At 36.9% G+C, this 14,996-nt stretch overlaps 2 protein-coding genes across 6 annotated transcripts; both read right to left on the bottom strand.

Moving 5' to 3' along the window:
* Positions 1-2,126: 2,126 nt before the first annotated feature.
* LOC102076610 (signal-regulatory protein beta-2) lies at positions 2,127-7,641 on the bottom strand. Of its 2 annotated transcripts, none has more exons than XR_003221750.1 (7): positions 7,423-7,641; positions 5,766-6,710; positions 4,876-5,205; positions 4,282-4,629; positions 4,063-4,185; positions 3,942-3,985; positions 2,127-3,864 (listed from the first exon to the last, which is right to left on the bottom strand). XR_003221750.1 is itself a non-coding variant. In XM_013270325.3 (7 exons), the coding sequence occupies exons 2-7, from the start codon at positions 5,387-5,389 to the stop codon at positions 3,739-3,741; spliced, it is 1,068 nt and encodes a 355-aa protein (XP_013125779.3). In that variant the 5' UTR covers positions 5,390-6,710; positions 7,423-7,641; the 3' UTR covers positions 2,127-3,738. The 2 variants fall into 2 exon arrangements, 1 of the variants encoding a protein (XP_013125779.3); XM_013270325.3 differs by having other exon boundaries at positions 5,293-6,710.
* A 1,248-nt stretch (positions 7,642-8,889) lies between these two features.
* Positions 8,890-14,118, bottom strand: LOC112842468 (uncharacterized). Of its 4 annotated transcripts, none has more exons than XM_025899114.1 (7): positions 14,029-14,118; positions 12,525-12,644; positions 12,063-12,389; positions 11,496-11,837; positions 11,201-11,329; positions 11,070-11,113; positions 8,890-9,583 (listed from the first exon to the last, which is right to left on the bottom strand). In XM_025899114.1, exons 2-7 carry the CDS (start codon positions 12,625-12,627, stop codon positions 9,473-9,475), a joined length of 1,056 nt encoding a protein of 351 aa, XP_025754899.1. In that variant the 5' UTR covers positions 12,628-12,644; positions 14,029-14,118; the 3' UTR covers positions 8,890-9,472. The 4 variants fall into 4 exon arrangements, with proteins under 4 accessions (XP_025754899.1, XP_025754896.1, XP_025754898.1 ...); XM_025899111.1 differs by having other exon boundaries at positions 12,525-12,657; positions 14,029-14,099; XM_025899113.1 differs by having other exon boundaries at positions 11,201-11,323; positions 12,525-12,657; positions 14,029-14,099.
* Between the last annotated feature and the right edge of the window lie 878 nt (positions 14,119-14,996).

Here is a 14,996-nt window from a genome sequence, read left to right as displayed (position 1 = left end):
GGGAAACCTTTTTTAGGCGATTTAAAAAAATAGCTGATGGATCAGATCTTTTGTATGTCAAGCTCTAATAATAATATGCTTGCTCCATGCAAGGCTGTATAGCTCCAAGGTTTACGTTATAAGTAGCAACTGCTAAGATTATGATTGCCAAAACTGATTAAAGGAGCATCTCCAAAGGAAGTTACAAGCGACAATGTAGAGCAGCGACCATAAAAAATCTATAAAATTTGCATTTCAACATTTCAGGTGGCTGCAGCTGAAATATTTGTTGGTTACATGAAGGTAGTGGGTCTAATGTTAATCTCTCGCAAATTCAAGTAGGTGATTACAATGAGATTGAAGAATGCCATTGATTGATATGTGAGAGGGTGGTAAATACATTACCTAGCTAATCGTAACTCGGATTGTCCCCCAGAATGTTTTCACAAAATAAAAGCAGCTATGAAAAAGGTGTGATTTTGCACTCTCGTATTATCTTATATATATGTATTGGTCAACAAACTCAGTGTTGTTTCCATTTCTCTTTGTCTTCTACATACTTCAAAACAATTCTAGGTCATTTTCCCTGTAGACGATCCTGCAGTGATGTATAATTGACAGCCAGGTAGAGGAATGCCGAACATTAGAGGAATATTTTGTGGTGTGCCTTGAGAGAAATCATCTAATTCTACATAGGGATAAAATCAAAGGATTAATGTTCAACTTCAAAGAGAAGAGTACTATTATAAAGCCCTTGTCATCCTGGAACAGGATGCTGATGTCGGGGAGGAGACCTCACCTGAATGTCCAATTCAACAACAAACTGAACTGGAAGACCAATGGAGAGGGTACATTTAAAAAAAAAAAATAAAGGCAATGAGTGGACTGCATTTTATGTAATTATAGGATTTAGGATATCAAAAATAGGATTTACTGTATCAAAAACCTAGAACTGCTCTGCCTGAAATACTTTGCGACATTTTTCATTTCTGTCGTTTTCTACTTTTTATTGCACTTGATCAAAATATTAAAAGACTCGAAATCTTGTCATTTGATCTTTTTCCTTACAAAGGACAGTTACAAACTCTACATTATCAGTGACAACCCACCCAGTCTGCTTGTCAGTTACTTAAGCGGTAAGATACAGTTGCACCAGTAATGGTTGTGGTCACACTCTCTATCCTCTACGCTTACTTCAGAGCGCCACTCTCACTGTGTCACAAAACATACGCTAATCTGGAGGTGTCACATAAACACACTGACCTGAAAGCTTCTTACTCAACAGAGATATATGTGACAAAGTGACAGAAAACCCAAAAAGCAAATAAAATGCTGCATCTCAAATTCAAGACTTAAATATTTGTACAGACAGTAGAAAGATTTAGGTAATAATACAAAATCTTTAAGAAGCAGCCTATCTACAACTGCTTCTGGACCTTTGACAAATATGTCAGAGGTTCAATAAGTTTGAGTTCAATGAAGTCATTTCTTCCAATTTCCTGATCCAGTGCTGTGTCCAGCCTATACAAATAGCAAAAAGTAATACCTGAAAATATAGTTTAATATTGAACATTATGGTTGTGATTACAAAGGAGCTTTTCTTCCCATCCCTGTTTTGTTTCAGCAAGTTGGTCAGACCATGCTTTATTTAAAAAATGAAAGTTGAATGGCTTATAATATTAGTAAGTATTATATTTGAGAAAAAGACACACGGAGAACTCCTTAGTCATGCTGCAGTTGTGAACCACAATATGTGTCTGCAGATAAAAAAACAAGTTACAGATTTATGTTGATGAATAATAATTTAAAAAAAAACACAAGTTTGTCCTAAACTATTTTGCTGAAGTGTCTTATAGCTTTTCTCTCACATCGTATCTAGAGAAAGCTCATAGTGATATATGTTCTGAGTTAACAGTTTCAGTGGTTGGTCAAGAGGCAGAGAAACGGGCCACCGCAACATTTGTCTGTCAGTGTATCTGCTGAATGTGGGTTTGCTTGCTGTTTTCTTTTGACATTCAAAAGGACATTCACTGCAAAGCCATCTGCTGTCTTTTGTATTTCTATTGTTATTATCTTATACCTTCATAATAGGAAACAGTAGAAAGACACTTGTAGTTCAGATTCTAGTGTTTTTATTGTGCTGCTAAGGACAATAAGACAATGTTGAGATGATCTTGAAAATTTGTAAGTGTACATTTTCCTACATATAGATAATATTTCAAGTTGTACTTTAAGGTGTGGTTATATTTTGAGTAACAGGTCTTTCCCATGGATGTGCATTGTCCCTTAATGAGTGGTCCCAAAGGTTAGCAAGGGATTTACTTATAATTAAATGTTTAGAATGAATGCATTAACTTACATCATATAAACTTATAACTTACAGCATTGAAGTAAATGGAAGGGAATAATATTAAACGAAGCAAATTAATATCAGTATCTCTCTCTCTCTCTCTCCCTCGCTTTCTCGCTCTCTCTCTATAAGAGAATATCATGCATACATATACTGTATTATGTATATGTTTCATTTCATTTGATTACTGATATTGAAACCATTTTTCTTTTTAATGAGGTTGGTACAGCTGTGGGTCACATTAAGAGAATTGATTGGACAATATAAAGTCAGTAATCAAAATGAAAAAAAATGGGCTGTTGTCAGTGTGTGTAGGCCTGGTGTTCAGTGGACCTTCAAATGACCCTTCGGCCCAAAAGTGCATCAGCTCACCAGGCAAATGCTCAGTAAGCCAGATTACCAGTTCAGCCCTGGATGTGTGAACACTGCCAAGTTCTGAAAGAAAGCCGACACTCACCTTCATATGACAGAAAATGAATTAGGTTCTTCAAAAACAACTCAGGAACCTCCAACAAAAAAAATGTTGGCATTATGAAGGAGAACTACCTCCAAATTCACCAAAAATCAACAGCTGGATGGCTGAAACAAAGATGTTCCAAAAAGAAATGATCCCATATGCACACTGAAATTGGTTTTAGAATGGATAATGCAGACTAGCATTAAGTTTCTGGAATGGCCTTCCCAAAGCTCTGACCTCAGCCCTATTGAAAATTTGAGGACTATGCTTAAAAGCTGGGTCCATGCCAGTTTAAAAAGACTGTGATCTAAATTTAAAAAAAAAAAAAAAAAATCACATTTCTGCACCCAGTTTTTGCCTTTGAAAGTCATTAAAGATCCATGCTGCACAATCATTTCACCCTGGAAAAAGAACAATTCAGTGAAAAAATCAAAGCCAGCACTCCTGGCTAAGAAATTTCTTACATTTTTCAAAATCTTACAACCATGTTGGAATATATTGTTAAAGAAAAGCATAACATTACAACTTTGCACTAGTTTCACTTTACCTGATGTTAATAACATAAATTCAAACATATCAGGTTTTCCGGTTGAACTCACATTTTCCAGTCACTTTTTATTTTTAACAGAATGGGAAGACAGCAGGGGAACGATGCAAGCATCCATGTGGTATGCACTTTAACTACTTTGACTTTTCAGTCATGGTGTAATCAGCTTCAGTAATGTCAGTTTTGCACTGATTTCTTAAGTACTGGTTTCAATATAGAGTTAAATGAAGTGAGAAAAAAGAAATAAAAACTCGTCATAAGACTGCACTAGAAATGTTGCAGTATGCATGTGGTCACATTTTTATAGATAGAGGTATAGAACAACAACACATTATAGCCCATTAGCTTTAAGCAAATATCCACAATGTTATATCACATAAAGGGATGATGGGGTGGTAAACAGATCTAATCCAGTCCAAAAGCCTTGACAGCCATGTAGATCTGCTGCTGCTTCACTGCATCCTTTCTTTTATATTTGTCAGCCTTCATCACCGTAAACACAACAGCAGAAAACATCAATGTGTCCTTTTTCTGGGAAAATACAAGACAAATATATTATAAACATTAAAACTTGAAAATCTAACACACTCTACCATTAGGTACTTTACCTGTTGGCTTTTCAAATCACCAAAGTTTTTCTCCAGGACAGCAGCTTGAATATAGGACATATAAGTAATTAATACAAATGTAAGATTCATAACATCTAGAACCCTGAATAACTCCAATTACCTTTGCAATGATCACTGTTGGTTTTCTTGATTGTGTAAGCGAGGACAGCAATAACAATCAGAACCAAGACAGGACACAGCAGAAAAATAACTGTACTGACACTCTGTGACCACACGCTGCACCCTGGAACAATATTAAAAATAAATATATGTCAAAATTAAAGTTACACAATTTTTCTAAACAACAGACAGAAAGAGAAGCTGGTAGAGAAACTGGTACCTTGAATGTCCAGTTTAGTTCCTTTTCCATATAATATCTCCCCACATGTGGCCACAGCACAGTAGTAAGTCCCAGCATCAGAGGAGCTGATGTTCTTAGAGAAGCGATACGCACAGCTTTTTTCAGTCTCTGATCTTTTCTCACATTCATGATGTCCGTTTCCATCAGTATAGATAATACTAGGATGAGATCTATGTGATCCTTCTTTGAACCAGAATACCTCAAGACCCCCTGGACATGTCTTGTTAACTGAGACGGAGAGAACTGAACATTGGAGAGTCACTGAGTCTCCTAGATGGATGGCCTTCTCCTGAACAACGGTATAGTTTGATATCCTCTGGGTGTTTCCTTTGGATTATGAAACCGCATTAACAAATGATACTACAAAGAAAATTTGTATATATACATTTCAAATATAACTTTAGCTGTAACATTCAGTCTAACGATTACATTGAATATATTTAGATGAAATTTGAGCAAATAGATGATGTTCAACTGGGAAAGAAAACTCTTACTTAGAGATAACATTTCTAAACATTTCTAAAGTGTATTTATAACATCTTAAAATTGCATTAAAAGAAATCACATTATTACCTTTTACTAACAAATATGTCCCAGTCCATGTAGTATCTTGGAGCCACTCTGTGAACCCACAGTGATAGATTCCCTCATCCTCTTGATTTGTTTTCAAAATTGTCAGGTTGCTAACATTTTTATCAGAATTAGCTTTCCATCTTGAGTTATCAAATTCAGGTGCAAACCTAGGTGTTGCAGATTCCTTTAGTGTCCATATTATTTTCAGAGTGTCTCCAGGACTCTGCTTATACCATTGGATGTCTCTGCGGCCAGTCTCAGTCTTGGGTAGAACACATGTAAAGGTTATAGGTCCCCCGAGCTGAGCTGTAGTTACTGGAACGAGTGCAGCTAAACAGAAAACGAAAATCTAAAAGTCAGACAAAGCAATGCAGGAAACAGCATACACGTGTGGAAAAAATTTGCATAAACACTTACATCCTCGATTAACAAAAAGCAGTGCAATCCATAATCTGATCATCTTGTAAAGGGCTTGTGTTACGGACTTAGGTGCTTGACTGACTGTGGGAGGCATTGTAACATGGGCCCTTTATGTCACCCTTCAAATAGATCTGATTGGTTATCTCTGAATACAGATTCAAGAGCTCTTCCTCTTACATTGGTTGCATCCAGGTATTTGAAGAGCAAATGAAATGTTCCTCATTCAGTCACTCATTTAAATTATAATCTAATTCATTTTCTATTGAATGTTGTGTTTCATCATTTTTCACTTTCTGCCTGACTAGCTTTAGCCAGTAAAACCAAGTTAGATGCTGGAGATAAACAGAGCATTTTATACTTAAAGCACCTCAGAAAGTTCTGTTTTTTATGTTACCTGAGTTGCTGTGGGCTGAAGACACAAGCAAAGATTTTACATGCATTTATTCATACAGATGTCAGAGGTTGCTTACTTTACAATTGATCAATCACATATTGCACAAGTTATTCTTTTTGTGAAGTCCCACAGCTAGACTCCCTCTGTACTCTTTGTAATTCTGTGAAAATATGAAAACAAATGTATAGATCTTTTTTTTATAAATATTATTAGATCACATAACCTCATCTTTCTAATCAGTCTAAAGTCTTCAGATGTTGGGCAGCATGGTACTTTGGTGATTAGTACTTCTGCCTCACATGAAATAGGTTTTGGGTTTCAAATATAGGTTGGGGCCCTTCTGTGTGGAGTTTGCATGCTCTCTCTGGATACTCTTGCTTTATCCTCCAATCCAAAGACATGAATGATGTTAGGTTAATTGGTCATTCTAAATTCAGTAACATGTGTCAGTGTGATAATGAGTGGTTGTCTGTCTCTCTGTCAACCATGTAAAAGACTGGTAACCTCTCCAGGGTGTACACCACTTGCCCTGTGACAGCTAGAATAGCTTCCAGCCTCCTGTCACCCTGAAGTGACTAAGTGGAAGAACATGGATTGATGGATCTTATAGGGCTAATTTTATAATCTTGTTTATTTGTAGTAAAATTAAACAGGGTACGATTTATGGCATGGCTACCATAATCACCATACAGTGATATGGTGGACAATATGGCCAACATGTTCAACTTGAGCCTTCACAGCAGTAAAATCACAAATCAACTGATGGCATGACAGTGGATATAGCCATCTTGTGTGGCGGTGTGGATACAGGACCCAAATGCAGGACTCTCTATGCAGAGTTACAGTGATTTTATTTACAGTGAAACAACACAGATGAAAAGTGCAACAATCCTCTATGTGTGAGTTCCTTTTCCCCATTCATGCTCACTCTCCGTTCCCGTGCTGTGACTTCTTCTGTGTCCATGGTGAGTGGTGTTTATGTACAAAAGTGCTCAACTCCCTCCACTTGTGTCTGCAAACTCTGAAAAACAAACAAGCAATCGATGAGTACACGCCAACTCCACTCTAAACGAACATAAGATATGAGACTATAAAAGTTAAACAGGAAACATGAGACTGGCCCAGAGACATGGACTTGACACTGAGGCAAGAAGATATGACTGGAGAGACAGCGATTACAGAGAATTATAGAACACAGAGATTTTACAGCATAACAAGCTTAAACTCCCCTGCCTGAATGCTTTGCAATTTTTGGCTGTTTTATAATGCACTTGATCACGATATTAAGATAACATTTTCAACTTTATTGTCACTTGAACGTTGTCATTGTGCAAAGAACAGTGATGACAAACCCCGCCTGCTTGTCCGTTACTTAAGCAGGAAGAGATGCACTAGTATACAGAGCTGAGGAGGTGGTTGTGGTTACACTCTCCATCCTCTACTCTCACTTCAGAGCACCACTCTCACAGTGCCACATAAACAAACTGACCTGGAAGCTTCTGGTGCAATTGAAACATATGTACCAATGTATGTAGTGATAGAGAAATGTTATGTGAATCATAGGAGAACGTAAATAAATCGGCTGAGACTTCAAACTGTATATCTGTACATACAGTGGAAGATTTAGGTCAATTTACAAAGACGATTAAAGAAAGAACAAAGAAAAAATATTTAAAGAGCTAGTCTAACTACACTTGCTGCTTGACAATAAGACAGTTCAATCAAGTATTTACCAGCAATTTCCTGAGACAGTCCTGTGTCCAGCCTATGCTTACAAATGTAGAGACAGCTGCAAACAAGAGATGTAACAACTGAAAATATACTTTAAATAATATAAATAAAGACTGAATAAAGGCTTATTAGACTCTTATGTCTATTATCTCCCATGTGGTAATAAGTATTTTGTTTCTGTGCACAAAACTATTTGTACACGACGCATGCAAAGATGAAGATAAACAGAGTTGATACACAGAAGCAGCATTGCTGTGTTTGGACTTGCAACAAAAAGGGTGCGGTTACAAAGGGACTTTTCTTCCTGTTTCTTTTTTGGTTTCAAAGATCTGGTCTAGTAGCACTTTATGTATTTTTAAAATGAAAGTGGAATGGCACTATAATAGTAACTAAGCTTAACTCTTTTTACATGAATACAAGGAGCTGTTTGAGGAAGGCACACACAGAGACCTGCTTAGTCATGCTGCAGTTCTTGATCACAGTCAGTGTCTGCAGATATAAAACAGTTACAGTTTTTGTGGTTGATTTAAAAAAAAAAAAAAGACACTTAAAAAAAAATAAGCACATTAACGTAGCTGAAATGATCAGTTCTATTTGTTTTCTATAACTAGTCTGTTTAAGTGCCTTATGGCTCTTCTCTCACATTTTATCTAGGGAGAAAGCTCACAGTGGTATCTGTTGTGAGATAACAGATTCAGTGGTTGTTCAAGAGGCAGAGAAATTGGCCATTACAATGTTTGTCTGCCAGTGTATCTGATGAATGTGGCTTTGCTTGCTCTTTTCTTTTGACATGCAAAAGAACATTCACTGTAAACATAAGACATAATAAGATATAATAGCAAGACACTTATAGCTTATATTCTAGTGTTTTTTGCGTGGTTGTTTGCTTGTTTGCTTTTCTAAGGAGCAAAAAATTTAACACCATCTCAGTGACAATTTGCACCAGTATCAGTGCTCTATCAAATAGACCTACCTTTGTGGTTTTTGCTACATTTTTTATTGTGCTGCTAAGCACATTAAAAGGAACAAAACATCACGTACCCACTCCACCAGTACCTCTTATAAGTTAATAATATATCTAATAAATCAGTGGAGTTATGTTTAGAGAAAGTTTTGAAGTTATTTTGGATTTCCCAAAGGCCCACGTTTATGCACACACAGTTAAATCTTTGATTGAGCTGTGCTGAAATTTCTTCTATGCTTTTTAACTTCTTGTTAGTGATCATGATTTACTGCAACTAGTAATTCCTCTTTGCCAATGTTACAACCCCTCATCTGATAAATCTCAGGGCAACACAGTGTAAAGTACCAGCAGACGTCCAACAAGCTGAGCATCCAAAGAAGATAACTTTACAAACAATGAATTTATTTATAATTAATATTTACAATAAACTTATACCATTAAGGTTAACAGAAGTGAATACTAAGCAAACTGACCAAGGCAAAAGTACAAACACAAAACTCCACGCTCTGGCCAGAAGAAAAGTAACGCTAAGCTATAAATTGAAACAAAAGTACAATGCCAAGAATTTTTTTTTTTTAAATCTTAGACTCATGTTAGAATATGTCATTAAAGAAAAGTATAATTCTACACACTTGCACTGATCTCATTCTACCTGCTATTAATGATATAAATTCAAACATATATGTCTTTTCAGGCTATGAACTATGCAGCTTTTGGTTGCTCCACAACAAAAGTAAAAGAAAAAAAGAGAGGAGAGAGTCACTAGAAGACACTGTACACTACAGGTTTTCTGTCTGATTAGCATCATCAATCCTCTGTATAGGCAGAAAAAGGCCGGAGCAGCAGTCCTTTAACAGACGCTTAAAAACCGATGGGACCCCTGCTTTTTTTTTTTGTTTGTTTGTTTTTAAAATTAAGGTTATTTTGGAGATATTTAATGATGACGCAATAAGCTTACTTGTAATTGATTGAACATGCTATTATTAACAGGAATAGAACAAAAAAAAATGAAATACAAAAAAAAATTAAAGTCCATTGGCTCTAAGGAAACATCCTCAGTGTTATGGGGGTAAGCGTGGGAAACAGATCTAATCCGGTCCAAAATTCATGGAAATCTGCTGCCTCTTCACGGCCTTTATGTTCTTTTTATCTTGTATCATAGTAAAGATGACAGCAGAAAACACTGATGTGTCCTTTTCCTGGGAAAATAAAAAAATATATATTAGAAACATCAAAACCAGAAAAACTAGTAATGCACACACACTAAACAAATTTGTACGCTTTATTCAACATTTGTACACTCTTGGTGTTCCTGGTCAAAAATGGCCAATCATTCAGTTACACCCCCTTTTGTAAGATGAACATACATACGCATGCATGCACACACACACACACACACACATACATATACAGACATACAGACACCTTCCCTGGCAGCCACTATGGAAACCATTGCCCAGTAGGGCCTCTCTACAACACTAGGGAACAACTCATGTGTTGACAGCTCTCATAGACCGTTGAAACATTGTTTCAGTAGTATCAAACTTTTTCTCATAGGTTTGGTATTCAATGCTTTTTTGAGGCCTTGCTCACAGGTCACTGTGTGACAGCATCATGCCAGGTCGATATACCCTGAGGGTGGCTCTTTATTACGTTTTTGATTACTAGACTGGTCATTAGGAGAGAGGCCACGAAACTGGCAGTAAGGATGGATTAAAGGAGCAAGTGTCAGAAGCTGAAGATGGCATGGAATATAATCCAGAACAAGAAATGACAGATGAGGAGGAATTCAGTGATGAAGAGGAAGGCTATGATGAGGCCATCACATTTAAGTCAAAGAATGGAAACGTATCAACACCTGATTAAATTAAATTAGGCCTTCAGTTGAAAAGGTCATCAGGATGACCGTAGGACCTAAAAATATGCCATATCCTGGATTGGTGATGTCAAATTCTGCTTTGAACAGTTTCTGAGTCCATCAAACCCATAGTGGTAAATTTGACCAACTTGGAGGGGAGACAGATTTACAAAGATAATTGGAGTGTGTGCAGCACCAGCCACGCATCTGTATCAAAAGTCCAAACGTCACAGTGGATGTGAATCTGGTCGCTTTAGGGGATGCTGACCTTTCAGACAGTATATGTCAAGCAAGCAGTTTAAATGTAGCATAAAGAAATGGACAACATGTGATGCCAGGACAAGTTAAGGCTGGAACATGCAGGTTTGTACTCGGTCACCTGCAGACGATGTTCCTGAAAATAACTAAGTGAAGTCTGTGGAGATTGAATGGAGGTCTCAAGGGACATAATATGATCATTTCTTAATCTCCTCTCTTGGTCACGAGCAGTGTCAGATGCAAGTGCAGTTTGGGGAAAATTTCCTCCATACAAAAATAAAATATTTCCGGTCACTTTTGACAGGGAACACAGGAAGTGCTACCTTCTGTGACTATAAACAATTTTAATTGTTTCAAAGCAAATCTTCATGGTAACTTTGGCCCAAAGCAGTCTGCAATATTTCATCTGATTATTGCTTATAGTCAAAGTATAATGCAGAAATTATGTTTTTTAGAATCTGAATTCTAAAGCTCAGCTTTTGTGATGAAAGGTCCTTTTTGATTGAGAACACAAAATTGTTTAACACAAAATAAACACAACATCACCGATGTACCATTATTTACTTTACCTGTTGTCTTTTGAAATCACCAGAGTTTTTCTCCAGGATAGTAGCTTGAATATAGAACATATAAATAATTATTAGAAATGTAACATTCATACATTTCTTTAACTTCCCAGACAGCTATGAACTTTGATTACCTTTGCAATAATCACTGTTGGTTTTCTTGATTGTGTAAGTGAGGACAGCAATAACAATCAGAACCAAGACGGGACACAGCAGAAAAATAACTGTAGTGGCACTCTGTGACCACACGCTGCATCCTGGAACTAAATTAAATAAAAAAAAATAAAAAAAAATAAATAAATTTAAGGACAATATAAATTACAAAATTACCTTTTTTAAATTTTATCTTTAATGAAATCACTATGAACGTGAAACCAAAAGGCACTTATTTTTCTGATATTCTAAGTAACAGATAAATGAAACCAGTACCTTGAAGTTTAGTTCCTTTTCCTAACAATATCTTCCCACATGTGGCCACAGCACAATAGTAAGTCCCTTCTTCTGAGGAGCTAATACTTTTATTGAATTCATAAACACAACTCTGCTGAGTCGCAGAGCTATTCCCACATTTATGATGTCTGTTTCCGTCAGTGTAGATGATGCTAGGATGAGATGGATTTGATCCTTCTCTAAACCAGAACATACTGAGACCTCCGGAACATGTCTTGTCATCAAAATTAGAGAGGAGTGAACAATGAAGAGTGACTGAGCCTCCTGGAGGGGCTATCTTCTTTTGAACAACAGAATAGTTTGATGTTCTCTGGGTGTTTCCTGTATAATATAAATATGTTAACAAATGTGATTATAAAGTACACTGAAAGACAAATAGTTTGAGTTTTAAAAAATATACAAACATAAAACATAAAAAACATAAAAAACAGACCAAACGTATCTTACATGTAAATGTTTTCAAAACATGCTCATTCATAAATTATTTTATTTAGTATTCAATTTTAGTTGCTGAAGCAAACTTTTATAGAAGAATCACATTATTACCTTTTACTAACAAATATGTCGCAGTCCATTTGGTATCTTGGAGCCACGCTGTGAATCCACAGTGATACATTCCTTCGTCCTCTTGTCTTGTCCTCAAAATGGTCAGTTTGCTCAATTTCTTGTCATACTTAACATCCCATTTTGAGTTGTTGAACTCAGGTGCAAAGGCAGGTGCTGCAGAGTCCTTCACTGTCCAAATTCTTTGCAGAGTGTCTCCAGGACTCTGCTTGTACCAATCGACTCTATGGCTGTACTCGGTCTTAGGCAGGTCACACAGCAAAGTTGCAGGTTCACCAAGTTGAACCTTAGTTACTGGAATAAGTGTGTCTAATTTGAAAGAAAACATACGAAAACTAAAACATTAAGTCGCAATGATGCAGGAAAGCACCAGGTAAAAGTGAACGATAAGGCCAACGTACATATATGTTGAAAATAATGTGACTAAAATAATAAAGCACTTACATCCTCGATGAAGAAGAAGCAGTGTGACCCACAACACATTCATGTTGGTATTCTCTCTTTTTAGTGACCTTGTAGAAATTTCAGTCAGTGTAGGGGGTAACATGGACCTTTTACACCACACTGCCAAATGCATCTGATTGGTTATCACAGAATAAATATTCAACTGCAGTTCCTGTCACATGGCCTCATCCAGGTCTTTGATGAACAAATCGCCTTTTTCTTTATCCAGCTTCTCACTTGTTTTAAATATAATATAAGCCTTTTGTAGTTTTTTGTTAGAGACAAAAGTTTACTTCAACTTTCCCTGCAGTGTCTTAAAAGTTTACAATAGGATGTAGAGGAGCAGTTGTACGAACACACCTGACTATCACTCAGAAGACTGAAGTTTGAGTCTTGTCTGGAATATTTTTGTAATTACTCACTGAGTACTGTTAAGTTTAGACAATAGCTACTTGGTGTTTTTAGAAACCAAACCTACTTAGTTGGGTAATGACTTGGGTTCCCATAGTGTCACCTTGCTGGGTCTATGACCCAGTGTTCCCAGTTTTCTTATTTTTGCATTTTACTATTGTTTAGTTTCCTCATTCTTCCTGCTTTAATCATTTGTATTTCTGGTTGTTCTTGTTCATTTAATCTGTTCTCATTTGTGCCTCCCTGTGTAGTCTATCGTGTATATTTAGTTCTGTCTGATTCTTCTGTGTTCCATGTTTCTCACTTTGTTACTCTTGTCTCTCTGCTCCAGGTTCATGCATCTCCCGTGTTCCCCATTTAGTCATATCTCTGTGTCTCAGCGTCAAGTCTGTGTCTTTGTGAATGTCTCCGGTTTCCTGTTTTACTTTGACAGTCTTGCATCCTTTGTTAATGTTTCCACTTTTTCTTCCTTCCCGTCTCGTTATGTGTGATTACTCCCAGCTATGCTCTCCTCCTGTGTCTCATTCCCTTGTTATCTCTCGGTGTTTTCCTCTGCCTGTTGTTGCGTTGTACCTCCCTAATGCTGTGTGTTTCCTCCGTGCTTCTGGTAAATTCCTAGTTTTCTGTTGCTGGTTGAGTGTTTTTAGTTTTCTAGTTAGAGTTTCATGTCTCTAATTTCTGGTTTAGTTTTCTTGTATTTAGTGTTGAGTTTTGTACAGCAAAATGAAGCTGCATCCTTTAGTTTATCCTTCTGTGTCTCGAGTCCTGCATTTGGGTCCTACATCCTGCCTGTCACACAGCTAAACATGAAACACGGCATTTCACAATTTTGGAACGGCAGTGTTCATGGCTTTTCATGGCTACCAGGATTTCCATTCTCTGACTTATGTAAAAGCAAAAACACAGGAATACATTTTTCCATATCATTAGAGGTTGCTTAATCTTACAATATGTTATAAGTTATAATAACATTTTACACAAATAACTTTTTTCACAAATCTTGTCTGGGGGAGGAAAATTTGCAGACAGCTGTTTGGAGACCTAAACACACTTGCATCAACTTCAAAACACTGGATATTACAATAAGACTTACCGAATATATTGTAAAAATGAATGAGTATAGCCAAGTGTTTACACAGTTAACGAGCATGCCCAAAACAGCAGTCTCCATAGTTCAAATCTTAACAATGACTTTTGAATTTCTAGACCGGTACCGGTCCGTGGCCCGGGGGTTGGTTCTAATGTGCTGCATAGCCAACAATCCACCCCATTCTCCTCTCATCGAAGTGTTCCCTCTCCCACAGTTCAATATTCCATCCCCAACCCACTGAAGTAATTATTTATCTTTTATCTAACTACAGTCCCCTGTATATCCGTGTATCACTCATTGAGCTACACTAACTCTGGTTCTTGATATAGAAACCTTCATGTCAAAATGTGTGTGAAGAAAACATGTAGCGTTGCAATTAGGTGTTCCAAGATTGTTGCTTAACATTGTTTTCTATGGGGTCAAAATGGCTTCTTTGTTGGTTGTAGTATTAATGCTTCAAAATGGGTTACACTGTCTAATAAGCAATGTCAAAAAGGATATGCCTATCTTTAGTTTTTGACCTTTCACGTTCTCTCGCTTTTCTCTTTCACAATTTTAACCATTAGAATACAAATTTCTATCTCCGATCGGGATTTCTTATTGGACTGCTGACTTCTATCTGACTATCATGCATATTATGATTGTCTGGCATCCTCTTCTGTCACACTTGTCCTCCTTCAAACCACTCAAAAGTAAACTCCACCCACTCCACCCTGCTTCTATCATTTTGCCACAAATCACCCCTGACACTTGCCTCCACCCACTCCACCCTGCCTGCACTCTGTTCTTCAGCTCTGTTGTGCACTCTCTATTGCTTTGGAAGGTTTTTAAACTCATCCACTTTCACCACTTCTGCCTTTCACTTCTCATTTCTACTATTTCTCTGTCACTGCTCACACATCTACTGTGACTCTGTTCTCGTACTTGACTTGCACAACCTTCACATACTTGCATATTAAAAACTAAAAGAA

The sequence above is a fragment of the Oreochromis niloticus genome, linkage group LG2, assembly GCF_001858045.2.
Source record: "Oreochromis niloticus isolate F11D_XX linkage group LG2, O_niloticus_UMD_NMBU, whole genome shotgun sequence".
In the NCBI taxonomy this organism is placed as follows: Eukaryota; Metazoa; Chordata; class Actinopteri; order Cichliformes; family Cichlidae; genus Oreochromis; species Oreochromis niloticus.
This window is presented reverse-complemented; position numbering and strand designations above follow the sequence as displayed.